The sequence below is a fragment of the Diabrotica undecimpunctata genome, chromosome 6, assembly GCF_040954645.1.
Source record: "Diabrotica undecimpunctata isolate CICGRU chromosome 6, icDiaUnde3, whole genome shotgun sequence".
In the NCBI taxonomy this organism is placed as follows: Eukaryota; Metazoa; Arthropoda; class Insecta; order Coleoptera; family Chrysomelidae; genus Diabrotica; species Diabrotica undecimpunctata.
The window spans coordinates 155,691,525-155,704,499 of NC_092808.1; the positions used below are offsets into that span (position 1 = coordinate 155,691,525).

The window sequence follows — 12,975 nt, forward strand, 5'->3', positions numbered from 1 at the left end:
ACATGCCTCTTTTTCATATAGATTTATATTTTCTTCGTCGATCCTTCTTTCTTCTTCTTGGTGAATTACAGCTTCTGATTCCGCATCCAACATATTTTTGTTTAAGTTATTAAATGTTCCTTCACAGTCTTTATCTTCACTATCTTCATCAATCAATTCAGTGGGGTCAGGAGGTACTAGGAAAACATCTGCACTGGAAGCCGACTCCATAAGGTTCAATTCTTTTAGCATAGACATAATTTTATGTGCCCTTGATTTGTAAAAAACTTCTTCTTCTTCTCGTGCCACTCCTAGCAGAGATTGGAAATCATCATGGCCACTGCGACTTTGTTAGCAGCGCGCCTAAAAAGTTCAATTGAACTACACCCGAACCATTCACGTAGATAACGAAGCCACGATATTTTTCTTCTTCCCACACTTCTTTTGCCCTTAATTTTGCCCTGCATGATATTTCTTAAAAGTTCGTACTTTTCACCTCTCACAATGTGCCCCAAGTATTCCATCTTTCTAGTTTTTATCTCATTTAGAATTTCGCATCTTTTGTCTAAAGTTTGGAGTACTTGCGTGTTAGTGACGCGGTCCATCCATGCTATTCTGAGAATGCGCCTATAGCACCACATCTCGAAAGCTTTGATGTTTTTTGTGGTCAACTGTTTTAGTGTCCAAGCCTCTACTCCATACAACAGGGTAGAAAAGACATAACACCGCAGCATTCGTATTCGTAACTTTATATTGATATCACGATTGCAAAAGAGTTTGCGCATTCTATTAAAGACTGATCTAGCGATTTCTATTCTACATCTAATCTTTTTGTTTGATCAGTATCGTCTGTGATCCAAGCACCTAGATATTTATAACAGGACACACGCTCAATCGTTGTATTGTCTATTACAAGATTAGCTCTGATGTTCTTTGATTTCGTGATTACCTTAAATTTAGTTTTTTTCAAATTAATTTTCAAGCCGTAACTGTTACAGTATATATTGAGACTTTGAACGAGATGTTGTAGTTCTACTAGCGTTCCCGTTAGGAGAACCGTATCGTCAGCATACCTTATATTGTTGATCGTCTCACCATTTATTATCAGACCAAGATCTTCTTCCTCGAGTGCTTGTTCACAGATAGCTTCACTATACAGATTAAATAAAAGTGGCAACAAGATGCATCCCTGCCGGAGTCCTCGACGGATTTGAATTTCTTCTGTTAGCCTACCCTCAACCTTCACATTTGCTGTTTGATTCCAATATAGGTTGCATATAATTCGAATATCTCGGCTGTCTATATTTTTCTTTATTAGAATTTGTCTTAGTGGTTCATGTTGTACTTTGTCAAAGGCCTTTTCGGAATCAATAAAGCAGGTGTAAATTTCTTGGTTTATGTCTAAGCATCTCTGTAAGAGAACGTTCATTGCAACAGAGCCTCCCTTGTACCTAGCCCTTTTCTGAATCCCATCTGAGTGTTACTGATGTCTACGTCTAATTTCCTATAGATCCTATTAAAAAACTACACAGGTTTAACTTGTAAGATCAGGATTTGTGCATCCTTCACAATCTTCCCATTATTCAAGACCCAGTCTTTCATTTTATGATCTTAATTTTGTTTCCTTAAGAGCGTCCTGTAAATTACTTCATCAATCTTTCTCCAGGACGCAGGTGAGCAACATAAGCCGCTAAGAAATATTATTGAGATCGATTACAATCCTCCATAGCAGTATATTTTTTGGTATATTGGTTAGCACAGTTCGCCTACAAGATCCCTGCTTTAAACTATGTTTTATGGAACTGAAGAAGTTAAAATCCACAAGGAATCTACGTTCCTGTATTTGGCTGTATACCATATATTAAAAAATTTATTAAAAATCCTTTGTAAAATGTATATAAAATATATACCTTTTACAAAGGATTTTTAATAAATTTTTTAATAAATTTTTTGAAGAAGTTAACTCTGTCTTCCGATAAGAGTCTCATCTACTGCTTGTTCTAATTTGTTGATTATAAGGTTTGCTTAAGCCTTATCCAGCTGAGTATCAGGATTGTGTATATGTACTACCGCTATCTTCTCTCACACTTCTCCTGTTGTGACATTGTTAAATGACCTAATCTACTTCTTAGGGTTTCTAGCGACTCTTTGGTACGGGGTAATATGATATTGTCTCGAGGTATCTTTTACTCTTGACTATTAAGTCTAAACTTTAAGGCTATAAAATTTTTGAAAAGAAAGTTGTTGGGTTTAATCAACGAAGCATAATATGAGCTATATTTTATAGTTATCTATAGCTAAAAAAGAAGAAAATCGCTCCAAGAACGGAATACTTTCTGTGAGTTTTCCAACCAACCCCGGTATATAATTTTAAACTTTTTCGAGTATTAATTATTTTCAGTTTTAGTTTTCAAAACTAATATTTTATATTATAAAACCGTTCACATATTTTTAATGTCTACATCTTTTGAATTAAAATTATTTAAATTCTATTTTTTTTAATTTTATTTCTATATTTACTAAACTCCTGAGTATTTTTGTATATTGCTTTTATATTACCTGATTAAATGTACATATTCAGCTACTCTGTGTACCTGCTTGACAAGGAATTTTATACTTTGTTTTAATTAAAATATGTACGAGTATAACTATATTTAAAGTAAATTTAGAGCTTATAATTTCCAACTTCATAAGTATTCAACTTAAAAAAAATAATGACTGGGAACGCTTTTCGAAAGAAATTGAACATGATATTTACGGTCTGCAAAAGGAAATATGGCGCTTCATAAGAGGCCAACAAACGGAGGTGAGGGAACTAATAGAACCAAAACACATAAAAAAAGATACGTGGATTGACTACTTAAAACAGCTATATGCAGAGAAAGAACAAACGACGCTAGAACTGGAAACACCAGAAATTACCACAAATGAAGAACTTAATATAAATGTACAGGAAGTTCGGAAAATATTTGAAAACCTGAATAACAAAAAAGCAGCAGGTAAAGACGGGATATCAGACGAGTTACTGAGATATTGTGGAGCAGCAATGACAGAACAATTAACAACATTAATTAATAAACTTTTAAAATATAATAAAATATCTGAAGAATAAAAAACGAGCGAACTAATTCTACCATTCAACAAGGGAGATAAAAAACAGCCAGAAAACTACAGAGGTATAAACTTGATAAATACTACGCTAAAACTTACAACTAAAATTTTACAAGTGCTAATAAATCAGAGGATAAGTTTAGCAGATAAACAACAGGGTTTTCGTAGTGGAAGATAGTGTACAGATGCAATATTTGCTATAAAGCAAATTACTGAGAAATCACTAGAGTATAATAGACCAGCATTTCTGTGTCTGATTGACCTAAAGAAAGCGTTTGACAGAGTAAGACTCAAAGATGTAATATATCTTCTGTATATTAGAGAAGTTCCCCTAAATATTATAAAAACTATCGACAACATCTACCAAAATAACAAAATAAATGTCAGAATAGATGGACAACTTATAGAAATAGGCAGCGGAATAAGACAAGGGGATTCATTGAGCCCCATGCTCTTCAATTTGATCATGGATGAAATCATCACAACCGTTAACAAAGGAAGAGGATACAGAATGGGAAATAAATAAATCAAAATACTCTGTTACGCAGACCACGCAATATTGATAGCCCAAGATAAAGATAGTCTGCAAAGACTGGTACATAGATTTAACATAAGAGCAAAAGAGTTTAATATGACAATATACTTTCAGAAAACTAAAACAATAGTAGTCAGCAAAAAACCAACCAGATGTAAAATAGAAATTAATGGCATCAGTATTGAACAAGTCATCATCAGTTGGCGCTACAGCCCTTCGTGAGCCTTGGCCTGCTTCAAAACATTCTTCCATCCTTCCTTATCAAGTTTCTGTCTTCTCCAGCCCCTCACTCCAATCTCCCTCAGATCTTCCTGTACATCGTCCAGATATCTGAGTTTAGGTCGCCCCCTTCTTCTTCTTCCGACCGGCCTGTTTAGAATATTTATTTTATTGGGATCACTCTCATTTATCCGCATAACGTGGCCCACCCACCTTAAGCGGTTTATTTTGATGGTCTTCACAATATCTGCATCACCAAAAAGTCTATAGAGTTCAAAATTATATCGCCTTCTTCACATACCCTGTTCGTTTACTCCACCATATATGGTCCTTAATACTTTTCTTTCAAATACTCGCAGTAACTCTTCATCTCGGGTCGTCATTGCCCATGTTTCCGATCCGTATGTGAGCACTGGGCGTATTATTGTTTTATAAAGTTTGCACTTTGTTGCCATTGACATACTTCTCGCTCTTAGTTGAGGGCCCAGGCCAAAATAACAGCGGTTAGCCACGCATATTCTTTTTTTATCTCGTTGGATGTGTTATTTTTAAAGTCTACCAGTGATCCTAAGTAGCAGAATTCTTCTACCATTTCTATCGTTTCGTGTTGCACCTCTAAGTTGTTTTATTGAACAAGTAATGGAAATAAAATGCCTGGGAATTACACTGTCTTGGAGACGTGGACAAAGAAGTCAGAGATCAAGTACAAAAAGCAAATAGACTGGTAGGATGCCTTAATAACACTCTATGGCGAAACAGACACATTAACACTGAGATGAAATCAAGAATTTATAAAGCCAGTGTAAGACCAATAATGACATATGCCATAGAAACAACACCTGACATAGCCACAACACAAAGGCTACTGGAAACGGCAGAGATGAGAGTACTGAGAAGAATTACAGGAAATACGCTGAGAGATCGAAAGAGAAGTAAAGACATGAGAAGAAAATGTAACGTGCAGTGTATAAATGAATGGACACAAAAGAGAAAAAAATAATGGAAAAACCAAATAAGCAGAATAGAGGAGACCCGTGTCGTCAATATAGCAAGAAATAAGTCTAATTTTCTTATAAAGAAAAAGAAGAAGAAGAAAAGTGTAAACATGGCTGATGCCTATAATCTAGAAGTTAAGTAAGTCAACTGTCAAATTTAAGTTTATTTTCTACAAAGTTTACAATTTATATTTCATAATATTTTGAAAACAAATTAATGATATCATAACAAAATAATGATAATGATTCAAGTAAAATTGGTTGAAATTTTTTACAGCCTTTGTTATTACTTGGGTACAAGCTCCGTTCATCTTTTATAGTCTAAATATTAACTATTATTAAATAAGTTCAAACTAACTAAATTCAATAAAGACATTACAATGAGCAACAAAGACTCTTACATTTAATTAATTAATAAACAAAATGAAAGTAAGATATTTGTAATTAAAAAAGAAGAACGAAATTCCTTGTCAAACTATCCGTCGCATGTTGATATTAAACCTTCACTTGTAACCGATGTAGGACTCGCACGAAGTTAAATCATTTTTATGACAAACTTTTTACATTATTAATTTAGTTGTCTTACCTATTTGAACTGTATTTAGTACAACAAAGCAACAAATATCAAATGTCAAAAAATTGTAAGTTCTGCAATCAATGGCGGTATCAGATATTCATCGACCGTTACTTAATGGAAATTCATTTTATATAATAGTAAAACACTGAAAACTTTGTTTACAAAACTTCCACAAAATTTATTATAATATGTTATCACTACAGCTGTTTCAGCAGAGTGCCTTTGTTAACAATCACTTATCTAGTGGTGTTTATAAACTTAAATTGTGGTGATTGCCCAAAAACTTACATCGGTCAAACTGGTAGAACCTTTAATAGACGTATAGCAGAACATAAAAGGGCTTTCAATAATAGGAAAACAGATTATACATACGCACTTCGCCTTCTAGATCATAATTATTCTTTTTATGACGAATTTCAAATTCTTCACATCCACAATAAAGGCCTTAAGCTAGCTTTATTAGAATCAATGAAAATTAACAAATTAAAAAACACAGACATAATTCTGAATGACTAACTTGAGACAAACAGTTCTCCTCTCCTCAACATATTCCCTTAAAGACTATAAATTGTAAACACATCTAAAAATAGATCACTTAAGAAATGCACTCTGCCGAAACAGGTATTGTGATAAAATATTATAATAAATTTTGTGGTATATTATAGGATATATGGAAAGTTAATTCTTTTTGCATTTTGTGACGGGTAGCTCTTTTAGATAGTAGACTCAGTAACATACAGGTTTAATTTAAATAAAATATATTCGAAATAAATAAATAACAAAATAAAATTAGATCCTAGGTAATATATACAATAAAAACTAAAATGTTAGTCCTGGTGATGACGGCATCAACGGCATTATCACCCACTGTTGAATATTTGCGAAAAATAAAATACAATTAATGACAAAAAATCTAACTAGCATTTACGGTGCATTAAAACACACACGGTTGTGTGTCTGGTAGGGAACGGGTCGAAGAAATAGAGATGGAACGGGCCAATCAACACTCGGCCCGGCGAGGAACGGACGGTGACCAATCAGTACTTGGACACAGGAGAGAATAGGTATATCTCGGATTAATACTCCAAGACAGGGTATGGAACTACCACTGAATCAATACTCTAGCAGAAGTAGTTGGCCTTCAGTCAAAAAGCATTCTTTCTATTGAGAATTTATATCAAGAATTTAGATAAATTTGGACTAATATTTTATAATAATAATACTATATTATTATTATAAATATAATTTGGACTAACCTCAACAAGAAATAAAATGCCGTACCGAACAAGCAAGACAAGCTTTTATCAAATTTAAACCGCTACTATGTAACCGCAATCTTTCCTGCAATCTCCGCTACAGGATGGTTAAATGCTATGTATGATCCATATTGTTATACGGCATGGAAACATGAACGTTAAGAGTACCTTCCATTAATAAGTTGGAGGCCTTCGAAATGAGGACGTTGCAAAGAATGTTCCGCATACCATGGAAAAATAGGGTGAGAAACGAGGAAGTGTTAAGAAAGGCAAATGCTGAAAGAGAACTACTCAATTTGATCATGGTAAGAAAAATTGGATACCTCGGCCTTATTCTGAGAGGAAAAAAATACGCAGTCCCTCAACTAATCAACCAGGGAAAGATTGAAGGCAAGAGAGGAGTAGGTCGCAAACAAATGTCGTGGCTACGGAACATAAAGAACTGGACAGGCATAAATAACACTGGCGATCTTTTGCATGCCGCAAAAGACAGACGTCTGGCCTTAAGATAATTCGTCAACGCACTATAGGTGCACTATAAGAAGAAGAAGGATTAAAATTACTACAATACGTAAAAATAGAAAGTTAAATTTGTGTGAAATCTAACTGTTTAAATTGTTTGTTTTTTTTTCTTGATACTTTTATAAAACCTGTAATAATAAATCCGTAAAATAGTTTCGAAACACAATTCAGATTTCTTCTTTAATCTGAGCCTTCTAAAAATTGAAAGGCAAAACAGACGTTGATAAAGATGTTAATAGATACATGGGGAATCTAAAATTTGCATTCCACGACATGTCTCCTCAACTAAGAAGAAATCCTTAGCGAATTGGTTTCTTGTACTCATACAGAGTAGATCCGAATAAAATGAAAAAGACAGTCAATATTTGATTTCACGTACAAAGTATCTATGTATCTGTTTATACGTATTTCGCCCTAATAGGGCTCATCAGAACAGATATTCATAGGCCTTCTCAACGTGAAAAATAAATCTTTTCTGTCTTTAAAAAGCAACAATAAAATGGCTTCGATATGGACGCAATACCGACATCTGATAATAAATCCGTAAAATAGTTTCGAAACACAATTCAGATTTCTTCCTTAATCTGAGCCTTCTAAAAATTGCAAGGCAAAACAGACGTTGATAAAGTTCTTAATAGAGACATGAGGAATCTAAAATTTGCATTCCACGACATGTCTCCTCAACTAAGAAGAAATCCTTAGCGAATTGGTTTCTTGTACTCTTGTACTCTACTAGATGTCGCTATTGCGTCCATATCGAAGCCATTTTATTGTTGCTTCTTAAAGACAGAAAAGATTTATTTTTCATGTTGAGAAAGCCTATGAATATTTGTTCTGATGAGCCCTATTAGGGCGAAATACGTATAAACAGATACATAGACACTTTGTACGTGAAATCAAATCTTGACTGTCTTTTTCATGTAATAATAAACTTTGAACATATTCATCTACAATTCTCTTTGGTGTTAGATATTTGTTGCGTTGTTTTGATTTTAAGAAACTGATATTACCATCTTTTATCCCCGCGTGACCCTTCTTTTATAACGATTACTTCAACGACAATATTTTTTATTTTGTATAGTATATAGAGTAATTTTTGTTGTACATATTTGTGTTTGTCCTTATGTACCACACAAATCACTAATTTGTGTCTGCTTCTTAGTCAGCGACGACTGCGAGCAATGCTTCAAGATTTTGGAGGAACTGGAGAATATCGATGACGATTGTGAACGACATGGTATAAAGTTTGTTAAGACCCAGGATCTGAGGATAGCGGAGCAATATGGCGCTACTGATTATCCCGTTTTAATGTACTTTGAGAATGGAGTTGGAGGAGTTTTTGAAGGTAATTAGAATAATCGAGTTCTATTTTATGATTTCTGTGAAAAATATATTTACTAAAAAAAGAAAAGTAGGAGTTTAGTTCGTCGTTCGTGGCGTGTACGTCAATATACCATGCGTTGCTATTAACTTGTAAGAAACAGTTTGTGTAGATCATATTTTTACCTGTTTATTAAAAAAGCAAACCTGTTTTATTGAGATTGTTAATCCAGTTAAATGGACTAAGAATATTTTCGCGTAGCCTAAAAGTTTCAAGTTTGTCGTCTCAAAAACTGCAAAATAAGACAAAAGTTTTTGAGCATTTATAAGACCTTGTATAGAGTATTTTTTTGTTCTTGCTCGTATTTGACAAACTGTGTAAGAATATGTGAGACGGTTAATGATTCACTACATTTTTCACAAACAGGTGATTTTCCGAAGCCATCAGGTGTCTATATCTCAGCGGTGTGAGACCAATTCTTAGCCTACGAATAATGAATTTGTCTCTTCTACTAAGTTAGGTAGCTGAAGGTTTTCAATGGTAGGTTCTATTTTGAGTAATTTCGAGGATGAATTCTTCCATTGGTTTTGCCAGGACTTTTTAATTTGGGACCTGAAAAGTAGTTGCTTCTTTTGCGACAGTATCAGCAGCCTCATTACCTGAAATGCCAACGTGTGAAGGCACGTTATATTTGTTCCAGAAGAAGTAAGACAGTGTATTGCTTCATGTATGGCATGAACTAATGGATGTTCGGAATATATATTTTTAATCGAATCGGTGGAGGAGATCGAATCTGTACATGTTTCAGTGTTCTTGGCTTAGGTTTGGTTACATAAACCTCTTAATGCTTGTAGGATAGCGTCTAGCTCTCCTGTGTGGATAGAGGTAAGTTGTAGAAGGCACAACTTCTGAATAATACTATTTAAAGTTGTTACAGAATATCCAACACCTGTCTCATTTTTAGATGCATCTGTGTAGAGAATCTCGTCATATGAGTTTGTGTTGACCAGCTCTAGGAAATATTACCTTAGAATTTGGCTGTTGGTTTCGTTTTTGTCATAATTATTAAGCGAAAGGTTAATTTTTGGCATGTTATTAATCCAAGGAGGAGTCAATGACAGTATATGAGTATCTTTTATTGAAAAATTAACAGGTCGTGAAAAGGGAAGTAAAATTTGAGGTAATGTCTGGTATTTATTATTGTGGTCATAATTATAGGGTTTGTATATTACCTTATATATAGGGTTGTTTTGATTCGAAGACACTCTAGCAAAGTATGTCAGAAGAAATTGTTGCTGCGAAGCGAAAGGGGAAGTTCACCTGTTTCACAGCAAAGACTTTCCTCGGGACTGGATCTGAAAGCTCCGAGACATATTCAAATGCGGTATTCTGAATAATGTCAAGAGTCCTTAAATAAGTCTGTAGTTTAGTTTATTTAGGATATCTTCATCAGCTCCCCAATGATGGTTTGCTAGAGATTTTAATAGATTTAATCTAGGTAAGCAATTAGCTTTGACGTTTGTAATCTGTGTTTTCCATATAAGTCGACTATTAAAAATTAAACCTAGTATATTGTGTTTATTAGCTACTGTGAGCGGAGTACCATTTAATGTAATTTGAGGTAATAATACGCTACGTGTTCTTTGACTGAATTTGGGTACTTTTAATTTTTCAGCAGAGAAATTAGTACCAAAACTTATAGACCAAGAAGTTAGTTCATTTTGCTGCTTTCTTGATTAAGTTTGTAGTTATAAACTTATACTCACTGGATTGTGAATATTCTTGCAAATATCACGAATAGTTACTAAAAATAAAGTGGAACTTAGAACTGCTCCTTGAGGTACCCCATTTTCGTGAAGGTGGATTGAGAAAGCTTTTCCGTTATCTAATACTTTGAAGCAGCGATTAGAAAGAAACTGTTCGATAAAAGATAATTCCCGTAGTATTGTATCCTTTTAATTTGGTAAATACAGTAGAAGCTAATAGAGTAAATTTCAGTGAAATAGAATAGTTGGAATTTGGATTATTCAGGGATTTGTCCTGTTTCTTGATTTTTATAACCATAGATTCCCTTCATAATATTGGAAATTTCTGATTGATCTAAATTTTGTTGTACAGTATAAGCAATTTTTTTACGGCAGATATGGGAAGATTTTTGAGGAATATGAAGGGGAAGTTATCGGGACCTGCAGCTGAATTTTTGCAGGTTGGAAGAATATTTAAGAGTTCCTGTAGTGTAAATAGAGTGTTTAAGATAGTAGAGTTAAATTTGAGAGATTGGGAAGGATATTATACAGGAAAATTTGTTTCTGTGAGTACATTCTTGTTTTAAATCGTCGATAAAAATTTTCGGCGATTACATTGACGATTTGTTGATCATTGGTTACTAAATTACTTTTATCTAAAAGAGCTGGAATTCTTTTGTGCATATTCTTTCCCCGCATTGGATTAAGTGTTTCTTACTTTGTTTTAAGATATACCTTACCTTGCCTCTAAGTTTTTTAAAACAAATCAAGTTTTCGTTACTTTTGTTTTGGCGGTACTTATGAAGAGTATGTTTGTATTCTTTTACAGCAGTCGCACAACGTTCATTCCACCAAGGTGTTAATTTTCTTAAAGAAGAAGATAATTAACTCCATTTGCCGGTCTACTTCAGATCTGAAACTTGCCCGTCAACATTAGAAATCTTCCACTTTATTACTGTTCCTGGTGATTTTTCTTCATTATTTGTTATGAGGATGGGAAAATGGTTACTATCATATAGATCATTCCTTATTAGAGAAGGATATATTTTGGAATCACATAGACTTAGATCAATCGCTGAGAAACTTCCTATTGAAATATTGAAATGAGGAAACATTCTTCATATTTGTTATTCTTCACATTCATATCTTGTAAAAATCAACTTACTGTACATACACAATACATTTTTTTTATTATTAGCTTTAGTTATTTAGTCTTAACTCTTCTTTTATTTTGTGTTATTCCTTTGAGTTTATTTTAAGGTGATATTGAGGAAGAAGAAGAAGTCCTGCAATGGCTAATTCAACAAAGAACAGAAGACAGGATCGAGCTCATCACCCGAGTAATGTTGGAGAAGATGGTTGAAGAAACCCAGTACTTAGCTGTGTACTTCTACAAACAAAATTGCCACATTTGCGAAGAAATTCTTGAAGAACTAGAACAGATTGATGACGAATGTGATATCTACGGCATCCATTTGGTCAGAATTCAGGATCCGCAACTGGCAAAGAGGTATAGTATTAAGACCTTCCCTGCATTGGTGTACTTCAGAAATGGGAACCCTCTACTCTTTGAAGGAGATTTGCAAAATGAACAGTCTGTTTTGGAGTGGTTAACGGATGATGATAATAGGGAGCTAGAGGATCAGATTGAGTCAGTCAACGAAAAGATGTTAGTTCGACTTTTGAACTCTTCACCATTTTTGGCTGTCTTCTTCTGTAAGTATCTAAAAACACTCGGTTCTTTATACTTTCTTTATCATAAGTTATAATTAATCAATTTATATATATATATATTAAAGATGATGAAGACTGTCCAGAATGCGACATGATACTCGAAAATCTTGAAGAAATCGACAACGAAGCCGACCTCTTCGGTATCGACTTCGTCAAAATCTGCAGCGTCCAAGCAGCTGCAGATCAAGGCTTGCACACGCTTCCCGCTCTAATGTATTTTCGAAAAAAGAAGCCGATGGTGTACGATGGGGATTTAAGTCAATCTGATCGGGTCCTGGAATGGTTGACCTCGCAAGATGTCTTTGAAATTAAGAATGAGATTGAAGAAGTGAACAAGAAGATGTTGGAGAAGTTGTTGGAGGAAAATGAGTACGTCACAGTGTTTTTCTGTAAGTATAAGTGAAATACTAAATGAGAAAACTATATACGAAATAAAATGTTATAAAATATATGCAGAGTGAATGTGAATTAAGCTTGTTGTTTAACAATTGTTATTGTTAATGCTGATAATCATCAGGACTTTCTTGCTTAAGATGCTCTGTTATTAATTTTTGCATAAAAGTTATATTTTTTGTGTTTACTCTAGATCGATTTACAATCAGAGGATCGGTGTTTTATAGTTTCCAGATCTGAGTTGCCCAATTATACGTGAAAAAGATTCAAATTTTATATAAATTAATTACATTCACGCTCAATCCAGTCTCAATTAAATAAAAAATAATTCTGAGAAGAACCATTTTAGCATTCAAATCCTTTCTCCTCTAGCCTCTAAGATGACGTCATCTGCAGGAACCCAACAACCACCACCGAATACCACCAGTAACCATCGACTGAACCAGTGCCGCCGCCCAAAAATGCATACCACGTCCTGAAGAACTGACAAAAGTTACCTAAATACTTCTTTTCTTTTAAATTTTTTCATTGAAACATTCAACTCTTCTATAAACTGTATCTATACTCTTCTATATATTTGTTTTTGTT

General features: G+C 33.9%; 1 protein-coding gene across 5 annotated transcripts in view; it reads left to right on the forward strand.

Annotated features, from left to right (window-relative positions):
* hlk (hulk) overlaps positions 1-12,975 on the forward strand; it is a 93,867-nt gene that overhangs the window by 77,566 nt on the left and 3,326 nt on the right. For all 5 annotated transcript variants that reach the window (XR_011951313.1, XM_072535894.1, XM_072535895.1 and 2 more), the window contains 3 exons: positions 8,357-8,539; positions 11,521-11,976; positions 12,060-12,383. Coding sequence is in view for 4 of the 5 variants with exons in the window: in XM_072535894.1 (XP_072391995.1) it covers positions 8,357-8,539; positions 11,521-11,976; positions 12,060-12,383 (963 nt within the window). In the remaining variant the exon portion in view is untranslated. The remainder of the gene's footprint in view (positions 1-8,356; positions 8,540-11,520; positions 11,977-12,059; positions 12,384-12,975) is intronic.